The sequence below is a fragment of the Pseudophryne corroboree genome, chromosome 11 (assembly GCF_028390025.1).
Source record: "Pseudophryne corroboree isolate aPseCor3 chromosome 11, aPseCor3.hap2, whole genome shotgun sequence".
In the NCBI taxonomy this organism is placed as follows: domain Eukaryota; kingdom Metazoa; phylum Chordata; class Amphibia; order Anura; family Myobatrachidae; genus Pseudophryne; species Pseudophryne corroboree.
The window spans coordinates 306,727,181-306,748,480 of record NC_086454.1 but is presented as its reverse complement, the minus strand read 5'-3'; the positions used below and the strand labels follow the sequence as shown (position 1 = coordinate 306,748,480).

Genomic DNA, 21,300 nt, shown 5'->3' with positions numbered 1-21,300 from the left:
GCACTGTATCACTCTCTGATAGAGGAGGGTTATATACAGCACTGTATCACTCTCTCCGATAGAGGAGGGCTATATACAGCACTGTATCACTCTCTTTGATAGAGGAGGATTATGTACAGCACTGTATCACTCTCTCCGATAGAGGAGGGTTATACATAGCACTGTATCACTCTCTCTGATAGAGGAGGGTTATATACAGCACTGTATCACTCTCTCCGATAGAGGAGGGTTATACACAGCACTGTATCACTCTCTCCGATAGACAAGGGGTTATACATAGCACTGTATCACTCTCTCCGATAGAGGAGGGTTATATACAGCACTGTATCACTCTCTCCGATAGAGGAGGTTTATATACAGCACTGTATCACTCTCTCCGATAGAGGAGGTTTATATACAGCACTGTATCACTCTCTGCGATAGAGGAGGTTTATATACAGCACTGTATCACTCTCTCCGATAGAGGAGGTTTATATAGAGCACTGCATCACTCTCTCCGATAGAGGCGGGTTATATACAGCACTGCATCACTCTCTCCGATAGAGGAGGGTTATATACAGCACTGCATCACTCTCTCCGATAGAGGAGGGTTATATACAGCACTGTATCACTCTCTCCGATAGGGTTATATATAGCACTGTATCACTCTCTCCGATAGAGGTTTATATACAGCACTGTATCACTCTCTCCGATAGAGGAGGTTTATATACAGCACTGTATCACTCTCTGCGATAGAGGAGGTTTATATACAGCACTGTATCACTCTCTCCGATAGAGGAGGGTTATGTACAGCACTGTATCACTCTCTCCGATAGAGGAGGGTTATGTACAGCACTGTATCACTCTCTCCGATAGAGGAGGGTTATATACAGCACTGTATCACTCTCTCCGATAGGGTTATATACAGCACTGTATCACTCTCTCCGATAGAGGTTTATATACAGCACTGTATCACTCTCTCCGATAGAGGAGGTTTATATACAGCACTGTATCACTCTCTGCGATAGAGGAGGTTTATATACAGCACTGTATCACTCTCTCCGATAGAGGAGGTTTATATACAGCACTGCATCACTCTCTCCGATAGAGGAGGTTTATATACAGCACTGTATCACTCTCTGCGATAGAGGAGGTTTATATACAGCACTGTATCACTCTCTCCGATAGAGGAGGGTTATATACAGCACTGTATCACTCTCTCCGATAGAGGAGGTTTATATACAGCACTGTATCACTCTCTGCGATAGAGGTTTATATACAGCACTGTATCACTCTCTCCGATAGAGGAGGGTTATATACAGCACTGTATCACTCTCTCCGATAGAGGAGGTTTATATACAGCACTGTATCACTCTCTGCGATAGAGGTTTATATACAGCACTGTATCACTCGCTCCGATAGAGGAGGTTTATATACAGCACTGTATTACTCTCTCCGATAGAGGAGGTTTATATACAGCACTGTATCACTCTCTCCGATAGAGGAGGGTTATGTACAGCACTGTATCACTCTCTCCGTTAGAGGAGAGTTATATACAGCACCGTATCACTCTCTCCGATAGAGGAGGGTTATATACAGCACTGCATCACTCTCTGCGATAGAGGAGGGTTATATACAGCACTGCATCACTCTCTCCGATAGGGTTATATACAGCACTGTATCACTCTCTCCGATAGAGGAGATTTATATACAGCACTGTATCACTCTCTGCGATAGAGGTTTATATACAGCACTGTATCACTCTCTCCGATAGAGGAGGTGAGGTTTATATACAACACTGCATCACTCTCTCCGATAGAGGAGGGTTATGTACAGCACTGTATCACTCTCTCTGATAGAGGAGGGTTATGTACAGCACTGTATCACTCTCTCTGATAGAGGAGGGTTATGTACAGCACTGTATCACTCTCTCCAATAGAGGAGGGTTATATACAGCACTGTATCACTCTCTCCGATAGAGGAGGGTTATATACAGCACTGTATCACTCTCTCTGAGAGATTCCGAGTTACTGCATATTACATGGAGATGAAAAACCTCTGCCGCTGATGTCTGCTGCATTCCCCTGAAGGTGGCACTGAGCGCAGGAAATTACATACACATTATATTCTGAAACAAACCACGACAACTGCAGACAGAGTGAATTGTGCAGTATGTTGTCAAGTGTCAGCGAAGGAATATCCATCAAAGGGAGGAATAATGGATCTCATAAATCAGTTGCATGGAGCGCCTTCCAGAATCACAATACATGAACAACGCGAAGCACAAAACTGCTGGACAGTGAGAGATGGCATGCTGGGGCTCAAGAACTGACAATTTCAAAATATACAGAGACAGAGATTGGACAGAATAGACGTGTGGCAAATGGCAAGGGGCTGGAAAGGAGAGCCATGGGGATGGGGAGCCACCCAGACATTATTGGAAGGGGGGGGGGGGGGTAACTCCGTAACGGTTTAGGGATCAGAAACAGCAGCAGCAATGGGGTAAGACAGGATAGGGAGGCAGGGAGTGAATGGTGAGACGTCTTAGACAATGGTTTCTGGCTCGGGTGCTGCCCGTTCTCCTGGCAAAAAATAATTGGATACATTTCCCAGCATGTTATACGAGTACCGATGTGCTATACAACTACCAATACCTAGGTGTATAATGAGTAGAGACGCGGCTTTCGCACATCAGAGGACGTGTCTCTACTACTCCACGGCAGAGCATTCTGCCACCTTGTTTAGCATTGTCGTGCCTAGCAGTACGCGCTAGGGGCTGCGGAACATTCCCATTATAGAGAGGGTGTTCATTCTGAGAGGTGCCAGGGAGCGCTCATGTTATTCATTCTGTTCAGTGTTACACAATGGAAGGAAACCCAGCTCCTTGCAGCCACCAGCACCCTCACATGAGTCATTTCCATGCATAATCGCGGCTTTCTGTGCAGTTCCGCTATTTATTTATCTTGACAAAAAGCCCCCATTGCTGGAACGTCGCACAGGAAAAGGCTTTGAATTTGGAACATTTAAAATCGACTGTCAAACGCTGTAATTTCCTCAGCATGCCAATCTGTGTAGAACAAACTAAAAAAAAAAAAAAATCTATATACCTGGTGCACGCAAGGCGATCCTGTATCCCCCCCGTGGGGGTAACTGTGGTAATCGTGTCATTCAGAAGCATCACTTTTATATTCTATTGCCAGAAACTTGAACAACACTCATTTAAAAGGCAATCACACCATCAACATAGTCCTAAGAATATAACAGGAATGATGAGAACGCTGGTACAAATAGCATGCATGGCATGTTCTGATAGGCCAACAGCCTGACGTTTTCTTCATCTACATTGTGTATACAATATATACCATGCGGAACGTGTGCTAATTGTCAGCTGGCCGCAGCAATGTGCTGCACCAATATCTTGGCTGATCTGCAATTGCAGGCATAGTCGGGGGTCGGCCCTGGCATAACGGTGCCAAACGCCACTGCCCTGAGATTAGCCATCTTTGCACTGCACCGCAGATGCCTTTCATAGCATCCGTGCACCTTGTGTCTTAGGGGGACATTTACTAAGCAGTGATAAAAGTGGAGAAGTGAGCCAGTGGAGAAGTTACCCATGGCAACCAATCAGCATTGATGTAACATTTATAATTTGCATACTATAAAATTATACAGAACAGCTGATTGGTGGCCATTAACAACTTCTCCACTGGCTCACTTCTCCACTTTTAACACTGCATAGTAAATGTCCCCCTTAATGTTAGCTGGAAGGTGCATTAGCACTTATGTCGACACTCATTAGGTCGACCACTATTGGTCGACATGCATTAGATTGACATGGTCACTAGGTCGACACATGAAAAGGTCGACATGAGTTTTCAAATCCCCCCCCCCCTTTTTTAAATTTTTTCATACTTTACGATCCACGTGACTACGACTGGGAATAGTAACCTGAGCGAAGCGAGCCATGCGAGGGGACACGGTGCATTAATTGGGGTTCCCGGTCGAAGAAGAGACACCAAAAAATTATAATAAAATCACGTCAACCCTTTTCCATGTCGACACAATGACCATGTCGACCTAGTCACTGTCGAGCAATAGTGGTCGACCTAATGACTATCGACCTAGTTACTGTTGCCCCTATGATCCACCCATTATTTGTTACCAGTTATTTATATAGTGCATACATATTTCACAGCACTTTATAGATCTATATAGTTTTATTAAAGAAGAGTGGCGGAAAAATGCGCACTTGGCACTTGTGTAATGTAATCACTAATGTGACATGGCCAGAGCGGAGAATCTCTATTACTCCCAATCACAGCACACAGGCGGGGGAGAAGCGTTGGACATTTCTCCTTTATATTCTTCCAGCTGCACTCGCTCTTCTGTGTTTCTATTTCACATTATTGATTCTTTTAAAAGCCTGGCTTTGCTTTTAGATGGCTTCAGCGCGCCTCTCCCTCTGTAAGACTGGGGCACTTTCACCCCCTCCCCAAAGCCTGGCAGCTGAGACCATTATGATCAGGTTTATACTGACCTCATACGGCACGGATGGAGTGCAGGGCAGTGTTACGTCTCCCCCTTACACAGATCTGGGTTGGGGGCGGGGGGGGGGGGGGGGGGGGGGGCTACCTAACTTGGCCAGGTTAACACCCTGAGGGGTCCATTCATGAACAGTGAAAAGTGTGGAGAAGTGAGCCAGTGGAGAAGTTGCCCATGGCAACCAATCAGCATTGAAGAATTTGCATACTATGCAATTGTACAGAGCAGCTGATTGGTTGCCATGGGCAACTTCTCCACAGGCTCACTTCTCCAATCTTTTCACTGCTTCTTGAAGAGACCCCAATCCCCACACTGAATTATAGCACAAGGGTAGGATAAAGGCACAGGGCATTTCGGTTTATTCAATATCTTACAACGCTATGCTGGGACTTGTGAGCTGCGATCCACAACGCACAAGGACACATCTGTAGGAGCAGACTAGTTGGTAGTTTCTCTCTCCAAGGCTTAGTACAGCTGCCCCTTTGTTTCTCTCCAAGCTTTGATACATCTCCCTCACTGTGTACTGGAATACGCCTAGTTCTATAGCATTCGCAGTGAGAACAGACACAACATACAATTCACATATGGGTGAACTCTCAAAGCGTCCATTGGCTGAACAGCGTGATCTCCTATGGAATCTGTGTGTCTTTTCCCAGGTGCGAAGTTGGCCATCAGAAGCATGTATACAATGTATAATACCATAAGTAGACAATATTAAATATTGCTGTAACATAGACAGTGTAAAATTACTCGTCTTCCACCCGGTAGTGCTATGGAGGTGGCAGCAGTATGATAAAATAACGGACATACATCACGGGGACATGGGTTCTAACATGGGTACAAATTGTTATTATTATGGCAAAATCCCTTCAGTTTCTCCAAGAGCAATTTAAGGTAAACCCATCGTCTGTATGCACTGGTGGCAGCCATTTTGTGAACGCAGAAGAATGCAATCTCTGACAACAGCCAACCATTAGGATCGGTTTGGCCTACAAACAAAATGGTAGCCTCAGTGATGTCCTAGCTCCCAATGAACGGACAGGCCGAAACCTTGCACATATGGAATGAGCCCATAACATGGCTACTTCCACTGTGTCCACATTTTAAGTCACCCTAATATCTCAAATACATCAAGGGAACAAGATGTCCACACACTACAGTAACAGGAACAGACAGAATGTCCAGGTCGGAACATAACGACTCACCATCAAATGCAACGAAAAGTATCGGGTCCAAGAGAGCCTCAAACTCCTTCACTTGCTCAGTGTTTCCTCTGAAGACCCCTGAAACGACAGAGTGTGTTATACCTGAAATGTGCGCACTCATTAACAGTTATATTTCTGTCACACTTCCATTCGTGTCGCCCTAATGTAAAAACCCCATGAATGATGCATGCTGCCCCTCGTCCTTCCTGCACAGAAGATATGCGCGCTCTACTTTTGTAACGGCAGAACGGAGCTGTTTACACACAGGGATTTCACCGCCGTTCTCTGCTGCGCTGGCGGCAGATGGAGTGAGATATTATCATCTTATAATCATTCAGTGTTGTAACTAAATAAGGGCCTGCAAACAAGCTCATTATCATATTCCTATTCAGAAGAATGCATTCTGCTCACACATTAAGCACATAGCTGACTGAAAACAGGATGATTTCTGATTATTATCCCGCTGAGGCTCAGTAGAGTCCGGGAGGTCACAAAGCACAATGTGAGGACTCTCTAAACCTGTCATAATGTAAATGGTGTCCTGAAAACGAGGTTTTATTTACAGTCTAGAGCTTTCTGACATGCAATGCCTCGCTGGGTAGGTAGCCATGACGCAGGTCAGGATCCGGTATTGCCGTGAATGCAGATCAGTTAAAAAAGGAGCAGAAGACATCACTGAGACACAAGGAGCATTGGTGATGTCACTAGCTGCTAGAAAAATGATAGGCTGCATATCGGGGATGATCAACTCAGACAACAAAATGGCTGCCTCACTGAAGGTCTCTTATAGCGTTTGATCTATAAAAAAATATATAGCGAAAATTGTGAATCTACGTCTACTGTATGTTCAGTCTTATTTACCTCAAGATACGTCCAACAAAGAACACAGCATTGTGTCCGAATGCACACTACGCAATAGTGTCGAGATGCAGAAGTGAATGGAGTATTACCCTATTCATACACAATGCAATGTAATGAAAATGTGTCTTGATGATGTTGCTAATAAATGTGAGTCACATTTTATAGAAGTATGATGGGAATGTTAATACGCTTGTAGCCTAAATCTAAATGGACAAATAAGTGGACAATAATGGACAATAAGTAATCAGAACAGACGGCCAACACCACAGAGAGATGAATGCCTGAAGTGTTATCAGGTGGTGGTCCATACACAATCAGCCAATCAGAAGCAGCTAAATAATAATGCTGGCGTCTTCTAAGTTTTTCTGACAATAGACGCGCCTCTTATCTGGAAATGGCTCCATCTCATCAGGTCACATCACTAGAGGGCGTTACCCCTACGTGTACAGGCCATTACTGCTCTCATTGTATGTTTGTTAATTGCCGATACACCCTTCCAGTTCCAAGGGGCTGCAACTCAGCCGCATATCAGTACAGACAATGGGGCTGAATCAGGTCTGGTCGCAGGCTGCAGAAGAACGCAGTGTACTGTACTGATGTTTATTACATTGCTCATGCGCCAGACCCGTACAATAGGGTCCAGAGTTGCTGGACCTAGTACGGCTGCAGACATTCGTTGATTGACAGTCTGCAGCCATTTGGGGGCAGGGATTAACGCTTTAAAAAAAATAAATCAAAATTTGGCCGGAAACCCGCACCTCCAGTCAACTCCATTACATCCGGCCCATGAGTTGCCCAGAAAAGGTTATTTCATGTGCGTTTTGCACGGTGCCCTCCTTTCCCCCTGAAAACTAGATAATTTATGAAGATTCATGGTTCGGTCAGTCGCTCATTAAACAGAGGGTCCCTGGGAATACCATGGACAAGAGACCTGATGGGGAACCTAGAGATTAATCCTTAATAAATGACATAAGGAAATGGCAGCCTTCCAGCCATTGTTGCGCTGTAATCTTGAAATAAAAAAGGACCACGAGTCAGACACTTACCATCAATCATCATGTAGATGAAGAACAGCGGAAACTCACACTCAATCCCGTCGAAAAGCTAGCAATAAATGAAAGAAATTATTATCGAGATATGACATCATCAGCCGGGTACATCTGTGCCGCGCAGACATAAATTTCCACCGAGAGGACAGAAATGAAATATCGTGCTCAATGTGCTAGCAAATAGGTTTTTTCTCATTCTAATAGTAAAAAGATAATATTTTTTAAAGTGACGTCTCCTCGCTCGTCTCTCTATCAGTGCGATTTGGTTTCCTGTGTAAACTTGTAGTGAGCTGTGAAATTAAACAGCAGAATGATGAACTTCCAATAAATTGTCCGCTGACTCTTAACTGGCGGAATCGGAGCCGAGGGGCTGCGCAGCCCGAGAAACAACCGGCACGCATAATTATTCTGTAAAGCCATGGCTGGCATAGGACACAAACACTTGCTGTAACAGAAAATAATTGCTTAAGCAGGCTACGTGTGACAGTACCGCTACATATCTCAATCACACACATGACGCAAGGACGACAGCACAAGTGTACGCTTGTGTACTAAGTCATTCCGTTGCCGCATGATCGCCTTCTTTCATTTCTAACTTTATTCTCCCATACACTTTCTGTAAAATCCACGTTATTTTGTCCAGTAATAACATTTATACTACGGAACGCTGTGAAATACTAATATTAGAGCATAGGGGGTCATTCCGAGTTGATCGCTAGCTGCCGTGGTTCGCAGCGATCAGTGGAAAAAACGGCTAATTTGCGCATGCATATGCACCGCAATGCTAACGCGCGACGTATGGTTACAAAGTCCTTTGTGGTTTTGCACAGGTTCTAGCGAAGCTTTCAGTCGCACGGCAGAACGCTGGAAGATTGACATGAAGTGGGCGTTTCTGGGTGTCAACCGACCGTTTTCAGGGAGTGCTTAGAGAAACGCAGGCGTGTTGGGGAAAACGCAGGCGTGGCTGGGCGGGTGTGTGACGTCAAAAGCCGTCCCTCCGTCATTAGAATCAACGCACACGAAGAGTAACTACAGGGCTGGTCTTGTTTTGCACAAAATTATTTTGCAGGCGCTCTGCTGCACAAGCGTTTGCACTTCTGCAAAGCGAAAATACACTCCCCAGTGGGCGGCGGCAATACGTTTTGCACGGCTGCTAAAAGTAGCTAGCGAGCGATCAATTCGGAATGACCCCCATAATGTGATATAAGGCATTTTTTTTTCTGTACTTCCTACTGGGGGGGTATTCAATTAGGCGCGAATTCGCGGCAATTTTTTGCACAGCAGTTGGACGAAAATTGCTGCAAAAACAGCTTTTTGTGGGTATGCGCGCTCCCATTTTTCGACCTATTCAATTCCAAAATGGGGAAATCCGACTGTACCCCCAAAAATGCTGAACTAACATAGGATACCAGAAAATAAGTGCATCAGAGATCGCATTAAAGAGTTTTTGGGGACTTAAATTGTGTGAAATGGCTGTTACATGCATTTTTGAAAAAATTATAGAAAGCAAGTTTTTTGTGCAAAATAAATGCTCTCATTACATTTGGGGTACATGAAAATTGGTATAAGTACATATTTGGATAATTTTAGGGAACTTTTATTAAAAAAAAAGTGGAAACAGACGGATTACTCTCACCTGCAAGCCTAAAAACACCTGTCCCACTTATAAATCAGCCCAATACATCTGTCCCATACCTTGAACTCCAATTTCCATCGTTCTGTGCTGTTTCACCCCAAAAATGACATGTCATTATTGGGCAATTAAATAAAATGAAAAACTTCAACGTGCCTAATTAGTCATTAAAGGGGTTGTCTCAGGGGGTTCTGTACCATATCCAAACATTTTTACCTTAAAATAGGGAATTTTCCCAACTTTTCACCTGCTCAGAGTAGGTGAAGTGAAATTTGTGAAAAAATGATCACCGATAAATTTTCCCGGATAATTGAATAGGATGTAATCGCGATTCACGGGAAAATCTGTTATCGCGGCTAACTGAATACCCCCCTAGATCGGTAATTTGCCAACATTTTTCTTTTGTCAATTTTCTGATGCCCGAACCAACAAGCAGCATAACGACCTCACTGCCAATCAGTATACGATGTCACCCATAACCATGTTAGGAATGGAGGAGAGAGCTGACCTATGTGAGAGGGTCTGGTATAAATGATCTACAGTGTCTAGGGAGACAGTCATTAGTGCAAACCCATATAGTTGAAATGCATTAGGTCGACAGAATCAAAAGATCGACAGGTAAAAGGTAGAGAATGGGTAAGGCTGACAGGTTACTATTTCCAATCGTAGTCCATGTGGTTAGTAAATCCATTCCAAAGTTATGAAAACTCACAAAAAAAAACCTGTGTGTCGACCATTGTCATTTCTACCTTTTGAACCTTTCGACCTTAATGCATGTCGACCTTTTCTACTTGTTGACCACATGGTTTCAACCGATCATCCGGGTAGCCTGTAAGATGGGTAGGAATGACTGCGGCAAAGAAACAAACATAAATAAAAAAAAGAAAATAATGATAAGTTCAATGAACCTTTATTTCCGCAGGTTTGTAATATCGTCTGTTCTCGTCTTCTAGCGCCGTCCGATGGCCGTCCCGAAGGAAGCGCTTGAATCCGTATTTCCCTTTGAGCTTGCGTACAATCTTATCCATAGCCTGATGGAACAAGGCATCATCGTCTACGGCGAATGCCGGGTAGCTGATGCAGGTCAGGAGAGCCGCGTCGGTGTTCTGATAACAGAGAGAAAGAGCTCAGCACGTCGAACAAGTTGGACAATGGTGGCCATCTAATATACTCTAAAAAGCACAAGTCCTGCCCCTAATAATGACAGGTAGCTAATAGGAAAGAAGGATCTTGACGCGGAACTCATTACAGCTCCTTATCTAAGGATGACTTACATGGGAGCGTGACTCTCTGGGCAGCAGGGAGCAGAGGGTCTGTCTATTCCGGTTATGCGCATCCAGATCCACAAATATGACGGACCAGGAGCAACCCTGCAGACACAACAAGAAACAGGACAATCAATTATCTCTCGCCTGCACAAAAGCCAATTAGCAAATGCCAGTCAACCGGCTGCTCCCAGCCATTGCGTCGGCGTAATCAATAGGGAAGATTCGATTCATTTTTTTGCTGACAAGATAACAAATTAAACACGTTAATGCGAGTGTGTTTCAGCCAGTGTTAGGGGTGAACGGCAGCACCAGGGAGATTATTAGCAGGATCACAGCTGTCCGTCAGAGAGATCGGGGGGAGGAGATTAGAAGGTCTGGGGTGTAATTCCCTCCGGGGGCTGAAATGAGTACGCTATAATGAGTATCTGATTAAGTCTGTTATAATAAACACCGCAAAACAGATTAATGTGAGCCGGAATAATGTTGAGTAATATGTACAATCTAGTCCTAGACAGCACCCACTATTAGCGGCAAATGCAGTGATGCATCTTTCTAACACCGCCCCACCCCGAAGTCAGCGTCTAGGAACGCCACTTACATTTATAATACCATGCATCCAAAGTTGCAGGAACTACATCAGGTGCGACTCAGACGCAGACACAGGCGGAAAAAAACACGGTCCATTTGCATGAATATCGGTCTACTGTACAGCTCAGAATCAAGCTTCTGTCCTAACACTATAAATGTGGGAACTCGTGGCCACAACCCCCATCACATTCCACCAGCATAACGGAGAGAAACGCGTATTCTACAAGGAAGTCTAAAAGGATTGTGGATCTCTATTTACTGTGACCCCCAGCATGGTGCAGATAAAAGTAAACTATATAACATGAAAGAGACATCTTCAACAAACAGACAGTGATGGGGAACAGGGAGAGACAAAACGAAGATTAGTCAGCGAAATGCGTCGGGCTCGCACACAATGACAGGAGGGATTTACATAGCTGGGAGAGGGCTAAGGAAGAAAAAAATTATTTTGGCAATTTTTTTTAAAATAAATGTTTTATCTTTAGTTTACTATTTTTAAATGTATTATTTATTTGATAAAGTTAATAGAATGTAGAGAGGGTCTTGTTCTACACAGTACGGCCTTAATTCATGTTTGTACACAATGGCCGATTATCGCGCATAATGGAAAGAGGTGTAACACTGCTACTTCTGTAATGTATGTGACGGTGAAAATGCCTCTGTGAGTGGCGCATTTAGGCCCTCATTCCGAGTTGATCGCTACTTTTAGCAGCCGTGCAAACGCATAGTCGCCGTCCACGGGGAAGTGTATTTTCGCTTTGCAAGTGTGTGAACGCCTGTGCAGCAGAGCGGTACAAACACATTTTGTGCAGAACAAGACTAGCCCTGTAGTTACTTATCCTGTGCGATGAATCCAACGACGGAGGCCCTGGAATTGACACCAGACACCTGCCCTGCAAACACCTGCGTTTCCCCAACCACTCCCGAAAAACGGTCAGTTGACACCCATAAACGCCCTCTTCCTGTCAATCTCCTTGCGATCGGCTGTGCGAACGGATTCTTCGCTAGAACCATTGCACAGCAACGATGCTCTTTGTACCCGTACGACGCGCGTGCACATTGCGGTGCATGCGCAGTTTTGCCATTTTTTTACCTGATCAACTCGGAATGACCCCCTTAGTTCCCAGGTAACCGATAAACTAAATACTGGTTCTTTGCTCGATACGGTTGTTGACTTTGATACATATTTATTTGTTTTAATCCTACAGCATTTGCAGCGGCAACTTATATGGCCGTCTCAAGTGCCCCAAACATACACGATGTATAGAGTAATCCCTACACACCTAAAGCCATGATCCCAACATCTGCCATTGAGCAATCTAAATACATCCTGCATTTTTATCCCACTAAGGAGCTTGCTATGGAAGGTATTTTATGATAGATCCTGTGTAAGTCTTGGCTCGGGCCTGGGGATCACACACAAAGGGATATATATGACAGAAGCGCCACTAATCAGCAGGGATATTGAGCTTAAAGGATTCTGCCTGCGGTAGAGAGAGGTACAAGCAGAAAGTCTCAGGAACTGAATAGACAAGGGCCCTCCATGAAAACTCACATGTTACAGTCTAGAGAGGTGTTGGCATTACATTTCATTGTCATGTTATCCTGTAATATTTATTTTATTTATTACCATTTACTTATATAGCGCACACATATACCGCGGAGCTTTACAGAAAATAGTCATTCACATCTGAGATCCAATGAAGCTTACAATCTATATTGCCTACCACATGTACACACACATTTTTTTTTTTAACCCAATAGATCTACCTGCACGTTTTCAGACTATGGGAGGAGACAGGAGTACCTGGAGGAAGCCCAAGCAAACAGTGGGCAAACATACAAACTCCACACAGAGAGGGCCTTGCTGGGACTCAAACCCAAACCCTCAGTGCTGTGAGTCAGCAAGCTAACCAATGTGCCATTGTGCTGCCACCGCATCAAGGTAATCTTTATGTAAAGGCTACATACTGAATTATTCCCCAATCATTTCCACTGGTTTCTGATGCATATCGCAAACTAAATGCATCACAGTAAACAATGAGATCTCGCACAAAGGATGAAATGGGACTCCGGGTTTCACTCAGTACTTAGAAATCATCTAACTTGTTCCTCCTATCAACCCCTATATCTGCATACTCCATAATAGAGGATTGGGTACAAAATACCGGTAGTTTGTGTCCAGATGGTCAGAATGCCGACAGAGGTCAAAATCCCGGTAGACCAAGTATTTTAACCCTACCCCGCCCCTCCGCAGGCTAACCTTAATCATCCCCTCCTGCAGTCTAACACTAACCTCCCCTACCCTCGCAACTTAACCCTAAATTCCTCAACCCCCGTGGCCTAACCATAACCCCCTCCCCTAGAGCCTATCCCTAACCCCTGTACTGTTACCTTCTGGATCCATTACGCTTTAGAACGCAATACATCACAGTAATTGTCTGAAGAATAAGAGATTACTTTTAAAACCTGGCCCCTATGTTCTGCTGCTAGGTTGTGGACTCTTCTATTAAACTTCTTGCGGTGCCATTTTTTGTTGTCTGTCTATTAATGCCATAATTATTACGTAAAAAATAATTAAATCGTCATATTTACAAAAAAACGATACTTGATCTGGTATGCTTTAAGCCACAAATGCGTCCTCGTTCGTCATTGATGCAGTCGTTCCAAACAGCCCCTCTCGGCCCGCCAGGTCCTGTTGCTAGTGTCGGGCCTCTTTTTACCGAAAATACTTCTTTGTTAAAAACAATGTGACTATGACGCACCAGGAGACTGCGCTCAATAATTTGATGTGCGACACTTGTCTATCTGCGTGCGACTGAGTCTCTTAATCTGTACACAAAGTACTACAATGTAGCGGACGTGGCTTTTTATCCATGCCAAGCTGCGTTGTGCTTCATATACAGATTCAGGGTTCTATTTACTAAGCCTTGGCAATAGATAAAGTGGAGACAGAAGTACCAACCAACCAGCTCCTGTCAATTTTCAAACATTGGGGTCTATTCATGAAGCAGTGAAAAGAGTGGAGAAGTGAGCCTGTGGAGTAGTTGCCCATGGCAAACAATCAGCATTAAGGTAACATTTATAAAGTGTATTTTATAAATTTATACATAGCAGCTGATTGGTTGCCATGGACAACTTCTTCAATGGCTGATTTCTTCATAGTTTTCACAGCTCCATGAATAGACCCCACAGTCTGTAACATGGCAGTTAGGCTCGTACTTTCCCAATCGTAGTCCAGGTGGATCGTAAAGTATAAAAAAGTTCAAAAAAATGAAAAAAATAAAGGTGAAAAAGGTCGAGCTTTTCATGTGTCAACCTTTGCCATGTTGACCTAATAACCATGTCGACAAATAGTGTTCGACCTAAAGACCCTCCTAGTGCATCCTAGTCACATCACCTTGTGACTAAGACGCATTTTCGACACCCGACTCTAGCAGAGTTGCATGTGACCTGCCAGCTCACTTGCGGCGATGCACACATATTTAATGAATTTCCTCTGCAGAGAAAAGGGTTACAGTTTCACATTTACTATGTCGATCCATGCTAAAAAAAAAATCTTGTGACGACAAACCGTAGCCTTTGATAAATAGGGAGAAGCACTGTCCCCTTTTTAAACCTCCATCAAAGTCACAAAAATTTCTACCGACATCGGCAACCTGCTGAAATAGCACCTGGGGCGTTTCTGGATATTCCCAGTAATGGAATGGCATGTGTATTAATTACTCTGCTGTTATTCCGTCAGACAGCTGTGCTTCCTAGTTATATATCAGACAAGATTTAGGTGGCGGTACGGCTAGGGCGAGACACCCTGCCTACTGTGGCAAGGATGACAAACTGATTGTGCAAAGTGCCTTCTGAGCGGTCTGCATTATTCAGCAGCCAGTGGCAGGCATCACTCCTGTCAGTCAGGACTACACAGGACACTCTGTGCTGACTAAATAGCACAGTCCATTAATACTGAAAGATAAAAGGAGGACCCACAGCGCCACTTTTGTCTGGAGACGTGCTGGGTGGCAGCAACAAAACATTTTTTTTAGGGCTTCTAACACCATAATAATAATAATAATAATAATAAATATTTTCCACAGTGCCGCTCCTCATGAGAACGCAGGATATTTAACGTAATGCACAGGGCCGGGTTCAAAGCTGAAAATTTCTATTCCTGAGCTGTATGAAAGAGCCCCCCGCTCCCACAGACACCAGCAAGGAACTTCAAAGAGCTGGATTCGGCTTTGAAAGCAACAAGTATTTGAATGCAATTCCTGTAGCAGATGGGATTCGGTAATATTCTATAAGCTCATGAATACATCTGCAGTGCACATCACGGGTTCAGAGATTTTTCCATCAGTTAGGAAAAGAAAGGAAATAAAACAAAAAAGCGCCTCACCAGCTTCCTAAACACCGCACGTAACACGTATTCCCCTGGAAGACGAGTCTGAGCATATTAAATTACTCAGAGTTATGAAAATAACATGGACAGGTTTTCGACCTTGCAATCTTTTCCTCCTTGCTTGAAGCCCTCCTTTCTCCAATAACCACCCTGTCCTGCCCCAACCAAGGGCTCCATCTCTAAACCATTCCTGCACCTACGCTATCCTCCGTCAGCTACCGGCACTCCAAACCCCAACCATGGTGCGATGAACCCAGTTCCTTCAAAAATACTTTTGCAAAGGGTCGATCCATTACGGACTACCTACACTTCAAGTTCACCATCATCTTCCTACAGCTATGCCCCTCTGCTAGGCAGCCAACCCCAGCCCTCTCCCACACCTCTCAGATATCCCCTCTAAGTGCTCCTTCCCCTCCAGTCATGCTTTTCCTTTACTTTCACTTCCATCATCTTGCCTACTGGATTCCATCACCTCTTGACTCCTCCATGAAAGTCTTCCCAGCTCTTTGGAAACCCACTCCATGAAAGTCTTCCCAGCTCATTCTTCCCCACCAACATCTCCTACTCTTCCATCATATATGTACCGGTGACCCTGACTCTCACTGTCTACATTCCATCTCTCTCCTCTGCCTCCAAAACACCTGAGCGACGACTTGTCTACTACTGCCTCACCAGCCACAAGTTCTGCTCTTGGTCATATCCAGAAGACATTCTCCCCTGGTTATCCTCCTCTCTTTGGCCCCTATAGAATATTGAACCATAAAACCACTTATGTTAATCAATGTTTAATGGTAACTGGAGGGTGTGTGAGAGGGTGTCCAAAGCTCAAGGTGAATGTTGACTTGTCCCCTCTCCTCCAAGCCTCAATCTTTAGTCAGAGATTTGAGAGAAACTGAGCCCTGGGGGAGAACAACTACTGAGAAGCAGGGGGTATTCCTACTCTAGCACCCATTACTAAGTGATAGTGCAGCTTTAAAAGAGGACTGCGGGGATACAGCAGGGTGACATCATAAGACTCGTAGCACAGCCAATTATAATCACCAGGGTGTTCAGCGCAGGAGAAGAGGGAGCAGATACTGTTGGAAGCAGTGACCTTTCCTATCCTGGGATTGTATTAATGAAACATAGAATGTGACGGCAGATAAGAACCACTTGGCCCATCTAGTCTGACCCTTTTTTAACCATATTGTTACCTCAAACACTATTTGATCTTTCTTTCTTTGTAAGGATATCCCTATGTCTATCCCATGCATGTTTAAATTTGAGTTACTGTCTTAGCCTCTACCACCTCTGATGGGAGGCTATTCCACTTGTCCACTACCCTTTCTGTGAAGTAATTTTTCCTCAGACTTCCCCTGAACCTCCCCCCTCCAGTCTCAGTGCATGTCCTCATGCTCTAATACTTGTCTTCTGGAGAAGAAGGTCTCCCTCCTGGATCTTGTTAAGACTCTATTTGAAAGTTTGTATCATGTCCCCCGTGTTCCCTTCTCTGCTCCAAACTGTACATGTGAAGATCTTTTAGCCTTTCTCGGTAAGTTTTGCGATATGGGTCATGCACCATTTTAGTTGCCCTTCATTGTGTAGCCCATGATCTATTTATATCCTTCTGGAGATATGGCCTTCAGAACTGAGCACAGTGTGCCAAGACCACGGCTTGCTCCAGCAATATCCCGGGTTTTACGCTCAGTGTGAAAGGGGTATAAGTCAGGAGATGCGGCTGCCCAATGACTTGAAACATACAGAGATTAATGATGGTATGGGTGTAAAATTTGGGAGCAGACCTGTGCCCTGGGTATAAGGGAATGAAGCAACACCCCTGGCTGTGGGAAGTATGACACCACGGGGTATATTTACTAAAAGTCAATTTTGATTGATTTGTGGTCGATATTTTTTTCCGTTGATTTTTTTTCCCATCGAGTTTTTACATCCTTTAAAAAAAAAAAAAAAAAAATATGTAAAGAAAATCATCTCGTAGTAAATATGGGGTTTAGGGCTATATTTACTAAAAGTTGATCTGGGTCAATTTTTGGCCGATTTTGTGTTTCGGGGTCTAAATTCCAAATTGACTAACAGATGGGTTTTGCAATTTCTTTTTTAAACAATGTCAAAAATCATCTGTTAATACACGAGTGATGTAGACCCTGAAACATAAAATTGATAAAAAAAACCTTGAACAAAATATCGACCCAAAAATCTACTTTAAGTAAATATACCCCCACATGTGTTTTCTTATCGCAGTGCAGGAACAGCAGGTAACCGGCGTTGCAAATGTGGACCGGTGGTCCGCAAGCCCCCAATGCTGGGGGCTCACATTAATAATATTACAAATGTGGAGCACTTGAGAGGAAATCTGTAACCAACTGTGGGTGAAATATTAAATTACATATAAGATGTATTCTCGCTGCTCATCCTCACAGCACAGAAGCAACCACTAAATTAGGAGACGGTATAAGGGGTAATTCAGAGTTGATCGCAGCAGCAAATTTGTTAGCAGTTGGGCAAAACCATGTGCACTGCAGGGGGGGCAGATATAACACGTGCAGAGAGAGTTAGATTTGGGTGGGTTATACGGTTTCTGTGCAAGGTAAATACTGGCTGCTTTATTTTTACACTGCAATTTAGATTTCAGTTTGAACACACCCCACCCAAATCTAACTCTCTCTGCACATGTTACATCTGCCCCCCCTGCACTGCACATGGTTTTGCCCAACTGCTAACAAATTTGCTGCTGCGATCAACTCTGAATTAGGCCCATTGGCCCTCATTCCAAGTTGATCGCTAGCTGCTTTCGTTCGCAGTGCAGCGATCAGGCTAAAAAACCGGCAAATCTGCGCATGCGTATGGTGCGCACTGCACACGTGCATCGTACTTTCACAAAAGCCGATGCAGTTTTACACAAGCTCTAGCGACGCTTTTCAGTCGCACTGCTGGCCGCAGAGTGATTGACAGGAAGTGTGTGATTCTGGGTGGTAACTGACCGTTTTCGGGGAGTGTGTGTAAAAACGCAGGCGTGCCAGATAAAAACGCAGGAGTGGCTGGGAAAACGTAGGCGTGGCTGGCAGAACGCAGGGCATGTTTGTGACGTCAAAACAGGAACTAAATAGTCTGAAGTGATCGCAAGCTTGGAGTAGGTCTCGAGCTACTCTGAAACTGCACAATCTTTTTTTGTAGCAGCGCTGCGAACCTTTCGTTCGCACGTCTGTTAAGCTAAGATACACTCCCAGAGGGCGGCGGCTTAGCGTTTGCACGGCTGCTAAAAGTAGCTAGCGAGCAACTCAGAATGACCACCATAGTGTCTTAGGTTGCACAAGTGCATTTTGCTGAAAGAGGATTGTAGTCCCAAGAACAGCTGTCAGTGAATTATATGTGATGTCTCATAAAACATTAATTACCAAACCATTACACTGTGTGTACTCTGAGCAGCCTACTAAACCCAGGAACAGAGCGTGTATTATATTTTACAGATCCTCAAGGAGGCTTTTAAAATATGGGAAAAATAAGGTAGAAATGCGGGCAATAATTGTTACAGCATATTGTGTATATCATCATAATAAATCCCCAGTAATTTCCCTTTATTCTCCACAATAATAAATTGGTTCCGTAAATATTTTCATTTTGAACATTAAAATAACTGTCACAGGCAGACTGGACTGGATGGGAGGGGGCTGGGAAATTTCCAGCTCATAAGTAGATAGGTTAACGACAGTTTTGTTTATTGTTTGTTTAAAGATATAAAATAAACCATATCACTATAACTTAGGGGCATGATCCCACCGCAATTGTGCGGACTTCACTTTTATATTTGCTGGGAAAGGGGGTGAGGTGCGGGGGGGGGGGGGGGGGGGGGATCTCCTTGCCTGGTTTCCAAAGAGGTTGAATCCGTCGATCGCTTCAAGGGCGGCTTTGGCCAATCCGACAGAACTGCAAGAGAAGAGTGAAAACACGGGTGTTATACAGTATATGTATATGCGGAGGGAAACCGTCAATACCCAGCCGGCTTGTAAATGTTTAATTTTACCCAGAACACGCTCGGCGAGCTGGATAATAAATCTGTCTCTCATTACACAGAGATAGAAAATTGAATTCTAGTGGTCAATAGAGATAGTTTACACTGCGGTAACGGCTGAATCAAAACATGCATAAAATATGGCAAATGTACTAGAGGAAAATAATTGAGAGGCAATGTCTGCTTGTAAGGCACGCACTAAAGAAAAGACATGAAAGATCTACTGTATAGCGTAATAACATCCAGCTTGTGTCATTACACTGTATGCACTCACTGGTCCAGAGCCTTACAATGAATAGGAGACATTTCACCTGTGCTTTGTAAAAGGCTGGCAGGGACTAGTAAAAGGCATCATCACCAGACTCATTTATTGGTTTCTCCACGCTCTCCTGCCATCTGTACTAAGTATAAGTCTGTAGAACTCTAGTTCTCCTCTGGGATTTTCAGTCCAGTCTTTATATCAACAGGTAAAGCTGTGTATTGTAGCTGCTCAGAGATTTAACTCAAATTGGTGTTTGCATACTATGGTTTCCCATGAATACACCTAAGCAGTGTTCTATCATGTATAATCAGCTACAGTATGACGGATGATATAAATACATGGCTAAGAGGTCCAAAAACAGTAAATCAAAGTTATCTGAAGGTAATGGATCCCCCCTCAACTCACTGTACATCAACCAAGAAAAGGCTTTAGGCCACTCGATCTAATAAAATAGCTATCCTATATAAATGTAGCCATGTTAAGCTAATTAGGAGCAATGATGCATGTAAAGTTATCTCTCTGTTGGAGGTCCAACCTATGGGACAGAAAAGTACAGAGCTATGGAGCCATTTAATCAAACTTTCAAGTGCTTAGTTGCTTTCACAGACGTTTGATAAAGGTTGGTGAAGTAACTTCATTTACAGAGGCCCAGATTTATCAAGCCTTGCAGGCTGACAAAGTACCAACCAATCAGCTAACTGCCATGTTACAGGCTGTGTTTGAAAAATGACAGTTAGGAGCTGATTGGTTGGTACTTTATCACCGTGCTATTTATCACCAAGGCTTGATAAATCTGGGCCAGAGTATTATGCGAGCCTTAGCGAAAATTGCTTCCTCATGAATATAGGTGGTCATTCCGAGATTATCGTAGCTGTGCTAAATTTAGCACAGCTACGATCATTCACACTGACATGCGAAGGGGACGCCCAGCACACGGCTATACCCCCCCGCAGAAGTGCAAAGGCATCGCACAGCGGCGATGCCTTTGCACTTCAAGAGTAGCTCTCGACCAGCGCAGCTTTAGCGTGCTGGCCGGGAGCTACTCATCGCTCAGCGTCACGCAGCAGCTGCGGCCCGCCCCCCGTTCTGTCCGGCCACGCCTGCGTTGGGCGGACCGCTCCCAAGAAATGGCGGCTGAACGCCGCCATTCCTTCCCCCCCCCCCCCCAGCGACCGCCTCTGCCTGTCAATCAGGCAAAGGCGATCGTAGCGGCCGGACGGCCTTCAGCCGTCTAGCATGCACCTGCGCACTGCGGCACCGGCGCAGTTCTGACCCGATCGCATGCTGCGATAAACTGCAGCGTGCGATCAGGTCAGAATGACCCCCATAGTCTCACCTAACTAACAAGCTGCCTGGAGAGAACGAGGAGGCAGACTCCAACAGAAACCAAATACCTATTCCAGCTCCTGTCTATTTAGGTCTTCCTGACATCTATCAGCACTTTTTCATGGATAAGCAAGGTCTGAAAGGCGCATTAACTACAGCTAGAACCTTCTACCCTTACGGACGCGGCT

General features: G+C 44.4%; 1 protein-coding gene across 5 annotated transcripts in view; it reads right to left on the bottom strand.

The window, feature by feature from the left end:
* Positions 1-21,300, bottom strand: part of PHKB (phosphorylase kinase regulatory subunit beta) — a 413,553-nt gene that overhangs the window by 141,381 nt on the left and 250,872 nt on the right. For all 5 annotated transcript variants that reach the window (XM_063945574.1, XM_063945575.1, XM_063945572.1 and 2 more), the window contains 5 exons: positions 19,376-19,439; positions 10,544-10,639; positions 10,178-10,375; positions 7,634-7,691; positions 5,727-5,804 (listed from right to left, as the gene is read on the bottom strand). In XM_063945574.1, coding sequence (XP_063801644.1) covers positions 5,727-5,804; positions 7,634-7,691; positions 10,178-10,375; positions 10,544-10,639; positions 19,376-19,439 — 494 coding nt within the window. The remainder of the gene's footprint in view (positions 1-5,726; positions 5,805-7,633; positions 7,692-10,177; positions 10,376-10,543; positions 10,640-19,375; positions 19,440-21,300) is intronic.